Below are 17,949 nucleotides of genomic sequence, written 5' to 3'. Positions count from 1 at the left end.
TGCATTGGCGATCCTAAATTGCCCCTAGTGTTTGCTTGGTGTGTGTGCCCTGCAGTGGGCTGGCGCCCTACCCAGGGTTTGTTTCCTGCCTTGTGCTCTGTGTTGGCTGGGATTGGCTCCAGCAGACCCCCATGACCCTGTAGTTAGGATATAGCGGGTTGGAAAATGACTGACTGATGACTGACTAATAGTTAGTGGGTTTACGCCTGCTATATTTCTCCATGTGTCAGATTAACAACAAACATTAAGAACAAGGCTGTATGAAAAACCTCCTGGAACTCATTAAAATGCCTTCTGGACAGTTTTCTCATTCCTGCTTTGGTCTATTATCTCTGACTCTGTGTCTCTGCAGTATGCGCTCTTATGTCAAAGTAACTGTCTATTGTATGTGTGACGCCATCCACATAAACCCGTTACTTTCTACCATTCTCGCCTTTTCTGTTGAGTTTGGAGTTCTCATACTGCCAATGACTTCTGTTTTAGGCTCTGCTGTCGAACTTTACAGCGGAGAGAGTCTTCATGAAGAAGATCTACACCTCACTCTCGCAGACTGCCATGCTCTACCAGAATTTCACAGAGGCCCTACGACTGCTCTCCCGGGAGCTTTACAAGCTTAACAGCCATCTTCGAGTCTACCGAGACATGACGATACAGCAAGGACACAAGGTAAGGAGATTTTCTTTAGGGGTCTCACCCAGTTTCTTTTAAGTCCAACGTGAAGTAACACTTGCCTAGATCTCTTCTTTTCAAACAATAAATACAGAATGAAAAACAGAATCTGTTGATCTCGCAAGCAGCAGTGATCACAACATGGCTACATTTGAAGTTGTCTTGGACACAAACGGAGATGGATAAAACGCAGAAAGCAGAATTTATGGGGATGGGGAAACAGAGTATTTTTATTCTGTTATGTGTTTTCTATAACTATTAATAATTGATTATTTCACTTCAGAGATATTCTGACTCAAAATAAATATATTCCAAAATAAGAAATTAAACAAAAGTCTAAAGAAACGGCCATAAAAATCAATAGGATAACATTACAAATGAAGGAATCACTTTATGCGAAACTTAAACAACATCCAAAAACAATTCAGGCTCAGAGGAATACGGGACACAATAGGAATGGATCAAAAAGAATATGAAAGGTTAAAAAAGAAACTGCAAAAAGAATTGCTATTAAACAAACAGCAAACCACTCCAGTAAAAAAAAGAAAAAGAGACCAACGAAGTCTCAGAGGTGCACAAGAAAAAAAATCACTGAAAACGGAGACACAAATAGCAAATGAACTAAATAAACATTTTACTCAAGTGTTTGTAAAGAAATAAATAAAAAAATACTTCAGGTAGAATAAATATGATTTTTTTTTTAAAGAATAGTCAGATAGACCTTCAATGTGCTGAAGACTCATAAACCACCCTGGACTGTAGGGAAAGGCGTTATTTATAAAATTTCATAAAACAATTTGCAACAGTCACTTCACAGAACTCTTGACTCCACAGTCCAAATGACAGGAGACTCATCGGATTCTAGTAATAATAACCCTACAAGCCCTACTTCCATCTCAAACAAAGTTATGGAAATTTTCATCAGAAATAAATGAGAAGATTTCAATAAAAATTATGTACAAAATAACATCCAGCCTGGGTTTGTGAGAGAAAGATCTTACTGTGTTTGCAATGAGCAAGTGGAGGGGCAGAATAAATCAAAGCACATGACATCATTCTTATACTTTCAACAAGCCTTTGATGTTCCTCCACAACATAACATAATTATGAAACTAGACACCATTGGCATCGGAGCTAACTTACAACACTCGATTTCAGATCAGTTAATCAAACAGAGGCAAAGAGTAAAAATAAGAAGATAATGCTACACCCAGGGTGACATCACAGATGAAGATTTCCTTGAATTGTTACTCTTTTAAATTTATTTTAGTGACACAGATTCTGGTAAAGTTAGTAATCTTGTGGATATTCGCAGATGGAACTAAAAATTGGAAAGATAGGAGAAATTGAGGAGGACACAAAACATCTATACAACCTTCAAAACTGGCTACAATTAGGACAATTCAGCTAAATATAGATGTTAGGACTTTGTTAAAACTGTTGTTGTTTCATTTTGCTTAATTATTTTTACAACATTCATTTTTATTGTTGGTTTGATGATGTTTTTGTATCACCATCTTGTGTGTCTGATTTTTGCCAAGTGCCATCATTTTGTGCATCTACAGTGGGTTACTATAATGCTGTGTGGTTCCTTGGCACGCATTATAACTCATGACATTATGGTGGCTAATAAAATATATGAAGAAGGCATCCAAAGTTTAACATAACAAGTTGAAACCAATAAACAAATCAAAAGTGAAGACAACTTTTTTCACTTTATCTTAAGTATGGTTTCTAACTTGGGTAACATTTTGTTTTTTCTAATTTGACTATTTGTTTGATCCAAAAAATATCTGACCTTCCTCCTGTTGTATCCCTAGAACGTGTTTGCCTCGTTGCTCTAATTTATATTGCTGTGATCCTCTTAAGATTCTACTCATCCTAGAAGAAAAGTGTGGCATAGAGGTTAAGCCTTTGGACTTCCAACGCTGAGGTTGTGCATTCAGATCCCACTACTGACACCACTGTAACCATGAACAAGTCACTTCATCAGCCCATGCTCCAAATGGAAAAAAACAAAACAAATGTAACAAATCATGGCTCATATGTTGGAAGTCACCTTCAGTCCACTAATAATTGAAAGAGATTAAAACAAAACTAGAAAGATATCTCACAAAACCTTATGTGCTCTTTAAACCAAATTCTCAGTTTTGACTCCTTTTACCTCAGTTGTATCTCACATGACTCCTTTTTGTCTAAAGCTACTTCTCCTAAAGGATTTTAAGAGAAACATTTGTGACAAAGTTGATTCTTTAATGAAACATAAATGAGAATCTTTTTTAAGTCTCATAAGCCTTGAAAGATCAGCCTTTGAGCAGTAAAACGTTCCTATCAGATCACAGCACTTTGGTCCTGCACTTGGGGGAAGAGCATTATGCAAAAATAACTGAATTACCGAATATACTCCCGGATAAGTTCTCCCGCGGATAAGTCGGGACTTGATTTTACCTTATAATTTCTTATATTTTATAATGTTGATCATATAGGTCAAATGCGGAAAACTCACGCTATTGGTCCAAGAGATTATAATATTCTAACGCCCACCTGAGAGAGTAACCACGGAGCACACTGCCTTTTTTTTCTATGTGTGTGCGCCTAACCGCTCTCTCTCTCTCTCTCTATTGTGCCTACGTGACCACACGGTAATACCCGAAATATTCTGAAGAAACGTTTGCACTGATTTGTGTTGTTTGTATCTCACACCCTCACACACCTTTATCGTAAGAGCATCCCTTATCTACGATGGAGCATTTGATCAGAAGAAAATATGAAGTTGGTAACTGCGCTGCTTTACGTCCGAGAAGCTGACGTAAAAAGATTTTTTGAACAGGCGTATAAGTCGGGGTCTGATTTTATGATCAATTTTTTGGGTTTGAACACCTGACTTATACATGAGTATATACGGTAAATTGAATTGACTGTTGAACAGCATTCTCATTGTCTAGGCTCTAGGCAATGTGTAGAATCTACAAAAAAAGAAATGTTAGATTATATTGTAAAAACTTCTGAATATGAATGAATGAAAAATATTTAATTTTAGCGCTAGTGAGACCACATCTGGAACACTATGTGTAGTTCTGGTCACCACACTGATAAAGAAGACAGGGCAGCACTAGAAGACATGCTAAGGAGAACCACCAAGTGCCCCCCCAAGATGACCTGCTGCTACAGGCTATGAGAATTAAACCTATTGAGTCTTATGCTGGGAAGGTTCCTGGGGAATTTAATCCTGGTCATCCAAATTGTTAAAGGCATTGATAAAATTCATCCAGAATAATTCTTTTGGTTAAATGATGAATCATGGTTTCAAAGCACTGATGAAAATTAAGGGAAAGAGTGTTTAGGACTGAAGACAGGAAATGTTTTTAATGCAAAGCTTTTTGGAAAAATGGAACAAACTACTGAGTCTTGTAGTTCAAGTGGAAACCCTGACAACTTTTAAAAGCACCTGAGTGAGATACAGTGCCCCCCATGATGTTTGGGACAAAGACACATTTTTTCTTTGATTTACCCCTCTGCTGCATAGTTTAAAATTACAAATCACATAATTCAGATGGGATTAAAGGGCACCTTACGGACTTTCTTTTAAGGGGATTGACATACATTTCAGTCACATTATGTAGAAATGACAACACTTTATCTACATAGTCCCCACATTTCAAGGCACCATAATGTTTGGGACACATCATTGGCAGGTCTATTAAAGCAGACATATTTGTTGTGCACCCCTTGCATTAAGGACTGCCTGACGTCTACGATTCACAGACATCAACTTCTCTGGTAATGCTCTGCCAAGCTTCTAATGCCGCCATCTTAAGTTCCTGCTTGTTTTGGGGGTTCATCCCCTTAAGTACAAGGCACTGTATTTGGACAGTTTAACTACTGGCTAACCAAATGAGCTTGATGATCTGGTCTCTTTTCATTTGACAGACATCTTATGTTCTTATACCTTTGAAGAGACATTTCAGCATTCATAATCATCCCCTGACAAGTAAACCCTAAAAAGTTTTAATCTTCTACTTCGGTCAGCCTGACCATCCTCTTTATCCAGCTGGGCTAAGCCATGCAGGTTTAAATGATACATTTTTTATTTATGCTCTTCCCATAAAGCCCCAGGACAACATGACCTCTGAACAGAACGGAAGTGTACCATATGATGCATCACAGAGCAACATTCCAAACAGAGAGAATAAAGAAGAAGTAAATACAGTTAGCCCCAGAGAGGAAGACGTAGAAGTGGAGCTGTCAAACACCGGTAAGCTTTCCTGTCTATGTCTTTGTAAGGGAACTCAGTGAAACTCCGGGACTGTCAGGAGATTGATTTCTAAAAATCATGCAATAAAGTATTCCTATATGCGATTTTTAAGTTAACTTTCTTGTTCAAAACACCAGCCTAAGATGTTTTACTTTTAAAGCTGTGCACATAACTATGATGTAGAGATGGCCACAGCTCACAGTTTTGCAAGTCTGCAAGACGTTTCAAGTTAGGTCAATTTTGTTTTTGCTCTGGGTGGGGTGTTGAGTTGGAATATAGGGGTTCCATCTCAGGGGATCACCTCAGTGAGTGAGTACTGATGGTAGATTTGAACTCGGGCATAAAGATGTCAGACAAGAGATGAGTTTGGGGGTGGCAAGTGGGCTGACTGTTCCAGGCCCCGCACCTAAGGGACCTCACTTTTGAGGTCTGCGTGTCCCATTCAAGCAGATTTGTCAAGTTATATTCTCCAGTATACAGGTGCTGGTCATAAAATTAGAATATCATGACAAGGTTGATTTATTTCAGTAATTCCATTCAAAAAGTGAAACTTGTATATTAGATTCATTCATTACACACAGACTGGTGTTTAATCAAATGTTTATTTCTTTTAATGTTGATGATTATAACTGACAACTAATGAAAGTCCCAAATTCAGTATCTCGGAAAATTAGAATATTGTGAAAAGGTTCAATATTGAAGACACCTGGTGCCACACTCTAATCAGCTAATTAATTCAAAACACCTGCAAAAGCCTTTAAATGGTCTCTCAGTCTAGTTCTGTAGGCTACACAATCATGGGGAAGACTGCTGACTTGACAGTTGTCCAAAAGACGACCATTGACACCTTGCACAAGGAGGGCAAGACACAAAAGGCCATTGCTAAAGAGGCTGGCTGTTCACAGAGCTCTGTGTCCAAACACATTAATAGAGAGGCGAAGGGAAGGACAAGATGTGGTAGAAAAAAGTGTACAAGCAATAGGGATAACCGCACCCTGGAGAGGATTGTGAAACAAAACCCATTCAAAAATGTGGGGGAGATTCACAAAGAGTGGACTGCAGCTGGAGTCAGTGCTTCAAGAACCACCACACACAGACGTATGCAAGACATGGGTTTCAGCTGTCGCATTCCTTGTGTCAAGCCACTCTTGAACAAGAGACAGCGTCAGAAGCGTCTCGCCTTTGGACTGCTGCTGAGTGGTCCAAAGTTATTTTCTCTGATGAAAGTAAATTTTGCATTTCCTTTGGAAATCAAGGTCCCAGAGTCTGGAGGAAGAGAGGAGAGGCACAGAATCCACGTTGCGTGAGGTCCTGTGTAAAGTTTCCACTATCAGTGATGGTTTGGGGTGCCATGTCATCTGCTGGTGTTGATCCATTGTGTTTTCTGAAGTCCAAGGTCAACGCAGCCATCTACCAGGAAGTTTTAGAGCACTTCATGCTTCCTGCTGCTGACAAACTTTATGGAGATGCAGATTTCATTTTCCAACAGGACCTGGCACCTGCACACAGTGCCAAAGCTACCAGTACCTGGTTTAAGGATCATGGTATCCCTGTTCTTGATTGGCCAGCAAACTCACCTGACCTTAACCCCATAGAAAATCTATGGGGTATTGTGAAGAGGAAGATGCAATACACCAGACCCAACAATTCAGAAGAGCTGAAGGCCACTATCAGAGCAACATGGGCTCTCATAACACCTGAGTAGTGCCACAAACTGATTGACTCCATGCCACGCCGCATGGCTGCTGTAATCCAGGCCAAAGGAACCCCAACTAAATATTGAGTGCTGTACATGCTCATACTTTTCATGTTCATACCTTTCAGTTGGCCAACATTTCTAAAAATCCTTTTTTTGCATTGGTCTTAATTGATATTCTAATTTTCCGAGATACTGAATTTGGGACTTTCATTAGTTGTCAATTATAATCATCAACATTAAAAGAAATAAACATTTGAAATACATCAGTCTGTGTGTAATGAATGAATCTAATATACAAGTTTCATTTTTTGAATGGAATTACTGAAATAAATCAACTTTGTCATGATATTCTAATTATATGACCAGCACCTGTACATTATTTGAGATGCTTCTAAGAAGAACTCTTTTAAAATCCCTCTTCAAGGTCAAATTCCGTACATGTACGTCTCTATAAACATTCCATAGTCCGAATATTAATGCATAAAAACATGTATCGCTAATGATAACCGGTTGACGTGACATCAACGTGAGTTATTATTATGACATCCTGCATATCGAGACTCAGAGTATACTTGCAATTTGAGGATATTTTTCTAGAAGAGGCCCTGCTAATTTTCACAGCACTGTCGTGGTATTGTTAAGAATTATGAATTGCACTTTTTTAATAGATTATATTGTTATATTTTGATAAAGTCCGTGTGTTATCTTGCAAAAATTTAGCTAAATACTGTAAGAAGAAAATCCAGTGTATGTTATCATTATTTTTATTAAATTTTTGCACAAGCTTATACAGTCCACACATACCGGTAACAGCGTTTGACGTAACCGCCCCCCGCACACCCCTAAGGTTGCCTCTGATGTCAGAAGTGAATAAAGAAAACTTGTTGTGAGGCAGTCACTGCAATGGTGGCACTGGCTCTGTAGGTAATAGTGAAGTTATCAGAAAGTCTTTATCTCGGCTGCTTAGGTTGGCTCCTCTGTCTGCTAAGTGAAAGAGAATTCTGAAACTTGAGAAGAAGCTGCAAAAGGTACTAAGGACACACCGTTATTTACAATCGAATGTACAGAAACAGATGGCCCCATTTTGTGCAAGTAATTGAAACTCTCATGAACAGTTTACTGTGTAGCCTGGAAGGTTTTTATATGGGTATACAAGTGTTTTTGTACAGTAATTCCAACATACAACAACAAATATTAGCTAAATCATCCGCCCGTAAATATCCGTAATCTACTTAGGGTCAATGCAGGTCTCTAAGGGGTTGCAGTGAAGTGCAATGCAAGATTCAACGGCACATGCCAGGCCATACAGCCACACTGGATCAGTCTTTACTTAACCTAAGATGCATAGTTTTGGTATGCAGGAAAAAAAGGGAAACAACCTTGGCAGACCAGTGCAGACTGTGTGACACCCCCATGCTGCGGACTATTGTTGGGCTGGGAATCAAACCTAGACCCCTGAAGGTGGAGGCCATAACACAAACAAAAGGCATCTTCACTCGATTATTGGAGAGTTTCCATGTCTTTGTAATTGATTATTCTATCCTTTAAAGATTACATTTTCAGTTAGCAATTTTATTTTGCTTTGATGAGGTACAAATATAAGTGCATAGAGAATGTATGGCATGCCCTATCCAGGAATGTCCCTTTGGCAGTTAGCCCAGGCACAGTTTATAACTCTAGGTATAATATGCCAGACCTGTAATCACAAAGGCTAGTCTTCACCTTTGGTATGTGTCTTTTAGTGCCCGAAGACTCCTGTGCTGGGACACTGATGGCAGTGAAGACCCCTCGTGCGTTTGGCCAGTTCGGCAGAAAGGAGGGTGCCTGGCTTAGAGATCCTCTGTCCCGAGATGGCACCCTCTATTTGGCTGACTACATCTTTGGAAGCGAGCTGTTGGAGTTCAGCGATAATGAGGCCTTGGCACAGGGTGAGAGAGACAGAAAAGTCTGATTGTGTGATCCTATAGAATGCATTGTAGGAACAAAAATGTCTTTCATTACTCAAGTGCAGTTCAAATAAATACAATTAAGGTTTTATAAAGAGTTGTCTCTGTGGTGGGTTGGCACCCTGCCTGGGATTGGTTCCTGCCTTGTGCCCTGTGTTGGCTGGGATTGGCTCCTGAAGACCCCCGTGACCCTGTGTTTGGATTTAGCGGGTTGGAAAATGGATGAATGGAAAGAGTTGTGTCCACTACAGTATATAGGATCTATTTGAAGTAGTCACATTAGTGCAAATATCCATCCATCCATTATCTAACCCGCTATATCCTAACTACAGGGCCACAGAGCTTTGCTGGAGCCAATCCCAGCCAACATAAGGTGCAAGGCATGGAACAAACCATGGGCAGGGCGCTAGCACACCGCAGGGCGAAATGCAAATATTTGATGCAAAAATATATTAGGAAACTGAACAAACAATAATAATACAAAGTTAGGATTCCTCATCATTACACATACAGTGCATCCGGAAAGTATTCACAGCGCATCACTTTTTCCACATTTTGTTATGTTACAGCCTTATTCCAAAATGTATTAAATTCATTTTTTTCCACAGAATTCTACACACAACACCCCATAATGACAACGTGAAAAAAGTTTACTTGAGATTTTTGCAAATTTATTAAAAATACAAAAATTGAGAAAGCACATGTACATAAGTATTCACAGCCTTTGCCATGAAGCTCAAAATTGAGCTCAGGTACATCCTGTTTCCCTGCTATTTTTAACATGTGTAAACTATTAGGATAGGAATATAAGTAACAAGTTGGTCATGTTTGCAGGTGATACCAAGATAGGTGGGTTGGTAGATAATTTGTAATCCGTTATATCATTACAGAAGGACTTGGATAGCATACAGACTTGGGCAGATTTGTGGCTGATAAAATTTAATGTAAGTAAATATAAAGTATTACACATAGGAAGTAAAAATGTTAGGTTTGAATACACAATGGGAGGTCTGCAAATCGAGAGTACACCTTATGAGAAGGATTTAGGAGTCATGGTGGACTCTAAGCTATCGACTTCCAGACAGTGTTCAGAAGCCATTAAGAAGGCAAACAGAATATTAGGTTATACAGCAAGATGTGTGGAGTACAAGTCCAAGGAGGTTCTGCTCAAGCTTTATAATGCAGTGGCGAGGCCTCATCTGGAGTACTGTGTGCAGTTTTGGTCTCCAGGCTACAAAAAGGACATAGCAGCACTAGAAAAGGTCCAGAGAAGAGCGACTAGGCTGATTCCAGGGCTACAGGGGTTGAATTATGAGGAAAGATTAAAAGAGCTGAGCCTTTACAGTTTAAGCGAAAGAAAATTAAGAGATGACATGATTGAAGGGTTTAAAATTATGAAGGGAATTAGTACAGTGGATTGAGACTGTTATTTTAAAATGATTTCATCAAGAACACATGGACACAGTTGGAAACTTGTTAGGGGTAAATTTCGCACAAACATAAGGAAGTTTCTCTGTACACAGAGAACCAAAGACACATGAATAAATAAGCTACCAAGAAGTGGGGTAGACAATCAGACTTTAGGACTTTCAAAACTAGACTTGATGTTATTTTAGAAGATTTAAGTGGATAGGACTGGTAAGCTTTGTTAAGCTGAATGGCCTGTTCTTGTCAAGATCGTTCTAATGTCCTAATGAGGCAGGATATTGGAATATTGAGAGAAAATCAACACTGATAAAGGGATCAAATATAAACTCTACACTGGAATTGATTGGGAATGGAATTAAAAAAAAGTCTCTGAGGCGTTGAGGCAGTGACTCTAACTGCTGTTCCATCCATAAGAACAATAAAGTCTGTCAAAATGCCACGACTGAATCAGAAATTAATGAAGCTTTATCAGAACACACTTAATCAACCCATACCTGCCTAGCCATCCTCCAGTCTCTTATTGATGATGTAATCAATTTGGATTTACTTTCCTGAATGAGTTTTACCAAAGACCAAATTTATAGATATTGTAAGTGTAAATGTTTAAATTGTAGGAAAAATTGTTTTGTTTTAATAAGTACTAGTCAAAGTAAATAAATGGGGGAAAAATCTGTCTTTTGGAAATGAAATATGGTTATGGACAACCCACAATGAAACAAACAGACATACTCTTATGCAAAAGCTGTAATCCTGTGAGACAATGACATTTTTATAAAAATAATATTAGAAGAAAACTCTGTAGGTACCTGTGGTCGATGAGATTCCACTTTGGCTGGCAGAAAACTCCAAAACTTCCGCTCCAGCACGCTCCCGCTGCCTGATGGGAATTGTATTCCCTGCTTTGGCACTGGATTTGAGTTGCAGAAACAAACATTATAACAACTCTTTCACAGTACAACATACACTCGTAGTCTATATTTTAAAATTGGACCCATAGCAAGGCACATGCAAAATATTATGAAGATCGGTTCAGCTGTTTTTGCATGATTACCAAATAAACAAACAGACATCCAAATGACGTACAATTCCATTTATACAGATAATACATTGTTTAAGGTAAAATATTATAAAATAGGTGAGTTTTGTTTTTGTAAATACAAATAAAACCATTCAAGACATTGGTAAAACCTTAGGATTATCACCTAAGTCAACTGTCTGGAATATCATTAAGAAGAAAGAACGCACTGGTGAGCTCAGTAATCGCAAAGGGACTGGTAGGCCAAGGAAGACCACCACTGCTGATGACAGAAGAATCCTCACTATGGTAAAGAAAAAGCTCCAAACGTTTGTCCGGCAGATCAGAAACCGTTTTCAGAAGGCAAACATATTTGTGCCAGAGACTACTATCTGCAGAAGACTTCATAAACAGAAATGCAGAGGCCACACTGCGAGATACAAACCACAAAAACAGGGATGACCAGATTACAATTTGCAAAAAAGTACTTAAAAGAGCCTGCAGAACTCTGGAAAAAGGTCTTGAGGAAAGACAAGACAAAGATGAACCTGGATCAGAGTGACGGCAAGGTGAAAAGGAACTGCCCAAGATCCGAAGCAAACCACCTCATTTGTTAAACATGGTGGTGGGGTGTTATGGCTTGGGCATGCAAGGCTCCTACAGGTACTGGCACACTTATCTTCATTAATGATGGAACTGCACAATGAATTCTGAGGTGCATAGAAACATCTGCTCAAGTTCCGGTCATTGGACGGCAATATCATCCTACAACAGGATAATGATCCCAGACCTACTGCTAAGGTAATACAGGAGTCTTTCAAAGCTAAAAAATAAATGAAACATTCTTGAATGAGCAAGCCAGTCACCAAATATAAATCCAATTGAGCATGCATTTAGTATATGGCAGAGAAAACCTAAGGGGGGGAAGCCCCCAAACCAAGCAGGGAATGAAGATGGCTGCATTAGTGGCTTGGCAGAGCAACACCAGAGAAGATCCTCAGCACCTGAAGGTGATGTCTATGAATCAGACTTCAAGCAGTCAATGCATGTAAGGGATACGCAACAAAATACTAAATATGTCTGCTTTAATGGACCTACCATTGCTATGTCCCTAACATTATGGTGCCCTGAAATGGGGGACCATGTAGAAAAAGTATTCTACATTTCAACATGTTGCAACTGAAATGTATGCAGATACTCTTAAATGAAAAGTCTGCAATATGCACTTTAATCACATCTGAATGGTTTGATGTGTAATTTTAAACTCTGGAGCAGAGGGGTAAACCAAGGAAAAATATGTCTTTGTCCCAAATGTTAGGGAGGGCACTGCAGATCAGATCTTAAACAGCACGTTTCCCTGTTTACCACCAGAGGGAGTAACACGTGCAGGTCCTCTTTCCTGGCATGCTATTTTAAGCAGCAGCATTATGATTAATTTTAAATATGTATTCATTTGAATCCAGTTATTTTCTCATCATCCGTGACTAACTTTATTCTCTTCTTTTGTGCAGGCCGGCCCTCGTCCCGAGTTCATATGCTTCCTTGCAGCTACTCTGGCACAGGACATACAGTCTACAATGGTTCATTCTACTACCTTAAAGCCTTTACTCGAACTCTGATCCGCTACAGCCTTTCTCATCGGGCCACCGCAGCATGGGGTCTCCTTGAGGACCTGTCTCTGGCTGCGCAGAGTTTGTCCAAGTTTGGCTCAGGCAGTGGACGAAGCTGGCAAGGCTACAATGATGTGACATTTGCTTCAGACGAGACTGGCCTGTGGGTGGTGTACCCTTCTAATCACTTTGGCACCATTGTGGATGATGAGCTGGTATTGGTACAGCTGGACCCTGAAGAACTCACCCCCAGAAAGGACTCGCTGTGGAAAATGGGTCTGTCAAGGCCACAGTATGGACTCTCGTTCGTTATCTGTGGAGTGCTGTATGTGATGGACAAAGACTCCATTGCCAGGGGAGCCATCTCATTTGCTTTTGACACGCACTCTAATTCTCAAACTGTTCCTGCTCTCCCATTCCCAGCCGGGACAACTTCCAGCTACTTGACACAGCTGTCATACAGTCCTCTCGAGAGGCAGCTGTACGGCTGGGATAATGGCGTGCAAGTCAAATACCCTTTGCATTTTGCGGTGTAGCAGCAGCAGCAGCAGCAGCTGAAACAAACTGAGAAAGGACTCTTTTCAGCTTCTTTAGAGCAGGAGAGAATTTGGAAAATGGCAACTGCTTCTCTTCTAGAACCAGTCCTATACTGAGACCCTCGATATCCTCATTTTTTATAATGCGCTGTATGCATGAAAACTCTCTCAAGAGTTTGGTTTCACCTCCGCTTTATCTTTGTGCAATCAAATCTCCGCAGAAGAGCAAAAACATAATGGTCAGATTGCCACCTTCATGGGCCAAGGCACTGAACCGCTCACCGGCATTTCTTCCTGTCTCTAGCGCAGACATGCTGGGATGTGAGATTGCTGCAGGCCTGCCGCCGTTGTGATCCCATCTGCCAATAAAGTGCTCTGTAATTTGACTATCTCCTTGACAACAGCCATCGAGGAACCAAATATTGACATAACTCCCCAAAACCACAAGGTTCTGGCCTCCCTTGGAGAACAAAGCCAAGAATGAACAGAGCAATCCTTCTGATAGCAGCGAGCGAGTCAGGACAGCGCCAGCCAAGGCGGGCAGGCAGCTGCAGGGTCGACACTTATCAAGATGTGCCCTCCATTAGGCGCAGGACAATTAAAGAGCTACTTTCTTCAGCAGAATTACATGCATTACACTATAGGGAAATCCCAGATGGCGAAATTGCCTCCTTTTCCCTTAAAACAATATTTGAATGTTTGTTTATAAGGAAGAACTCGTATTCATAGAGAAGAGGAACAAACAAGAGGAACAGAAAAGGGTGAGGCAAATAAACGTTTTGGCCAAAGGCCTAACAACTACCATGACAGTAGGACAGAACAGCTACATAAAGGAGATCTGAAATAATTCCGAATTGGATGTGCCACAGAGGTCTATATCTGTTTTAGGAAACCTAATAAATTACTTGAAAGAACAGCACTTTGGGTAAACAATTGCAGGAAGTGCAGAAAAGAAAAAAATCACAGTAAGAGCACTGAAGACGTAAACACTGATCCAGCCGTCCATTTTCAAAGCAGGGCCGCAAGGAGCCCAAGCCTATCCTGGCAGCATCAGATGTACATCAGCAAGCAGCCTTGGGGAGAATGCCAGTCAAATGCAGGGCACAATCCGTCTACTTTCTCAAGCTACACCCCTCGTTTATAGAGATACTGGAAGCTGCGGCATACCCAAAGCTTTGAAAAGGTGCCACTCCATTGCAGGGCACACACACTCACCCATCCTTTTATTTCCTGATCTTGTTATTTTTCATCAAATAATACAATCTAACCCTGAAGCACTACAGCTATACCATGTGCACTTCAGAAGAGGTCATCCACCAGAAGTTAAACATGTTCGAGCCCGGCTAGTATTTGGATGGGAGGCCGTCTAGAAAAAACTTGGGTTGCTGATGGAAGAGGTGTTGGTGATGCCAGCAGGGGGTGCCTACCCTGTGGTCTGAATGTGGACCCCAGTGCAGTGACAGGGACACTGTGCTGTAAAAATGGTGCCGTCCTTCAGATGAAATGAAAAACCAAGATCCTGACTCTCTGGGGTCATAAAAGATCCCTGGGCATCCTTCATGAAGAGTAGAGTGTTTCCTGATGTCCTGGCTACAATTATCCACCCCAGCCTAGTCATTCTGCCCCCCACGTAACCATCCCCTGCTTCTAACTAGCTAACTATCTCTCACCCCTTCAGCACCTAAAAGATAATGTGTGGTGAGCACACTGGCACAAAATGGCAGACGCCACATCATCCAGGTGAATGCTACACAATAGTGGTGGTTGAAGCGGCTCCCCACTCAATTTGAAAAGTGCTATATGAATGTAAAGAAGCATTATTATTATTACATGAGAGGAAGGAAGGAAGGAAGAGGCCAGCCCTGAAGGACGGGCACACACACTTCCAAAGGTTTAGAGCCATCAATCAAACTAACATGCTGGTGTGCAAAGAAATGGGTGAGCAGTATGGCTGTGAAGTAGAAAGCAGTGCTAGCGACTGTACCATCAGTCTGCACTTCAGAAAGTTAAGAAAGGAAATTGAAAAGTTTCGCTGCATGCTTTATTTAAATATACTGTATTTTTGTCAAATAATTTAACATTTTGGCATCCACAGTGACATTTTATTCAGCTTTTGCACAGTAAATGAATACCTTTTGCCTCCTATTGTATATAAAAACCTGTTTTCCATATATGTTGAAATCAAAAACATGATTTTTGACTTGATATACTTTATTAATCCCTGAGGGGAAATTGTTTTTTTTTTTTGCATGACCTTTGCAGGCCTCTTGAACAATGGTTAAGAGCCTTGCTCAAGGGCCCAACAGAGTAGGATCCCTTCTGGCAGTAACAGATTTGAACCAGCAACCTTTCTCAGCCTTAGAGTTGAGTAACGATTTCGTATTCTGAAAATGAAGGGCACGATCACCATCTGAAGCGTCAACGTATGGAGGCCCTGAACTATTTTAGCCTCGTCAGTTTTAAAGGAATGAGTTTCAACAAACACACAGCACAGAGCATCAGGCTGATGCTTATCGAGATGCTTTCATATTTGTAATACCCTGACATGCTTGGCTGCTCTGGCCAGTCCCACATAGCTGGGAATCGGACTCCGAAGATAACATTTTGTCGACTAGCAAAGATCATCAAACTGTGAGGCCACAGTTGTTTTGTTGTTTTTTTTTTTAATCCGCTGCGGCCTCTGAGAAGCGTGGGTGTGCTACAGACCTCACTTTTAATAATGCTGGCATTTACTCGCTCCGTCCTTCGCATTGTATTACAATGGATTCAGCAGACTTTTTCACTTTAACTTAATGTATCTGACTTCAGACAAGAGTAAACATTTGAGATTATTTGATTACCTATCTTGATCTGCCAGGGAGATAATGAGAGATTTTCTTTTTTAAATATGCAGCCATCACAGCTAACATTTACGAAAGAGTAAAGCAAGACAAAAAACAAAAAACGACACACATGAGATGCTTACACACAACAGGCGGAGGGAGTCACCTGCAGCTCCTCTGCATCTCTAAGACCTTCAACCCAGAATAACCATTCTGAATCACCGGTTAGGCTGGGGGAGAAAGGCTTACTTTATTCTGACTATATGACATACAGTTAGGTCCATAAATATTTGGACAGAGACAACTTTTTTCTAATTTTGGTTCTGTACATTACCACAATGAATTTTAAATGAAACAACTCAGATGCAGTTGAAGTGCAGACTTTCAGCTTTAATTCAGTGGGGTGAACAAAACGATTGCATAAAAATGTGAGGCAACTAAATCATTTTTTTAACACAATCCCTTCATTTCAGGGGCTCAAAAGTAATTGGACAAATTAAATATCTGGAAATAAAATGTTCATTTCTAATACTTGGTTGAAAACCCTTTGCTGGCAATGACGGCCTGAAGTCTTGAACTCATGGACATCACCAGATGCTGGGTTTCCTCCTTTTTAATGCTCTGCCAGGCCTTTACTGCAGCGGCTTTCAGTTGCTGTTTGTTTGTGGGCCTTTCTGTCTGAAGTTTAGTCTTCAACAAGTGAAATGCCTGCTCAATTGGATTAAGATCAGGTGACTGACTTGGCCATTCAAGAATTTTCCACTTCTTTGCTTTAATAAACTCCTGGGTTGCTTTGGCTGTGTGTTTTGGGTCACTGTCCATCTGTATCATGAAACGCCGCCCAATCAATTTGACTGCATTTAGCTGGATTTGAGCAGACAGTATGTCTCTGAACACCTCAGAATTCATTCGGCTGCTTCTGTCCTGTGTCACATCATCAATAAACACGAGTGTCACAGTGTCACTGGCAGCCATACACGCCCAAGCCATCACACTGCCTCCACCGTGTTTTACAGATGATGTGGTATGCTTTGGATAATGAGCTGTTCCACGCCTTCTCCATACTTTTTTCTTGCCATCATTCTGGTAGAGGTTGATCTTGGTTTCATCTGTCCAAGGAATGTTTTTTCAGAACTGTGCTGGCTTTTTTAGATGTTCTTTAGTAAAGTCCAATCTAGCCTTTCTATTCTTGAGGCTTATGAGTGGCTTGCACCTTGCGGTTCACCCTCTGTATTTACTTTCATGCAGTCTTCTCTTTATGGTAGACTTGGATATCGATACGCCTACCCCCTGGAGAGTGTTGTTCACTTGGTTGGCTGTTGTGAAGGGGTTTCTCTTCATCAGGGAAATGATTCTGCGGTCATCCACCACTGTTGTCTTCCATGGACGTCCAGGTCTTTTTGCGTTGCTGAGTTCACCAGTGCTTGCTTTCTTTCTTAGGATGTACCAAACTGTAGATTTTGCCACTCGTAATATTGTAGCAATTTCTCGGATGGGTTTTTTTTCTGTTTTCGCAGCTTAAGGATGGCTTCTTTCACCTGCATGGAGAGCTCCTTTGACTGCATGTTGTCTGTTCACAGCAAAATCTTCCACATGCAAGCACCACAAGTCAAATCAAGTCCAGGCCTTTTATCTGCTCAATTGATAATGACATAACGACGGACTTGCCCACACCTGCCCATGAAATAGCCTTTGAGTTAATTGTCCAATTACTTTTGAGCCCCTGAAATGAAGGGATTGTGTTAAAAAAATGCTTTAGTTGCCTCACATTTTTATGCAATCGTTTTGTTCACCCCACTGAATTAAAGCTGAAAGTCTGCACTTCAACTGCATTTGAGTTGTTTCATTTAAAATTCATTGTGGTAATGTACAGAACCAAAATTAGAAAAAAGTTGTCTCTGTCCAAATATTTATGGACGTAACTCTACTTATTTTAAGATCAAATATGACACCTGATGCAGCTTTTTAC

At 40.5% G+C, this 17,949-nt stretch overlaps 1 protein-coding gene across 1 annotated transcript in view; it reads left to right on the top strand.

Annotated features, from left to right (window-relative positions):
• Positions 1 to 16,139, top strand: part of LOC114642770 (olfactomedin-like protein 2A) — a 52,629-nt gene extending 36,490 nt beyond the window's left edge. Inside the window, exons 4-7 of the mRNA XM_028791594.2 lie at positions 484 to 666; positions 4,780 to 4,924; positions 8,366 to 8,551; positions 12,524 to 16,139. Coding sequence (XP_028647427.1) covers positions 484 to 666; positions 4,780 to 4,924; positions 8,366 to 8,551; positions 12,524 to 13,158 — 1,149 coding nt within the window. The 3' untranslated portion in view covers positions 13,159 to 16,139. The remainder of the gene's footprint in view (positions 1 to 483; positions 667 to 4,779; positions 4,925 to 8,365; positions 8,552 to 12,523) is intronic.
• The last annotated feature ends 1,810 nt before the right edge of the window (positions 16,140 to 17,949 follow it).

Source organism: Erpetoichthys calabaricus, chromosome 1 (genome assembly GCF_900747795.2).
Source record: "Erpetoichthys calabaricus chromosome 1, fErpCal1.3, whole genome shotgun sequence".
Classification (NCBI taxonomy): Eukaryota; Metazoa; Chordata; class Cladistia; order Polypteriformes; family Polypteridae; genus Erpetoichthys; species Erpetoichthys calabaricus.
The sequence above is the reverse complement of the archived record's forward strand: the minus strand, read 5'-3'. Positions and strand labels throughout refer to the sequence as shown.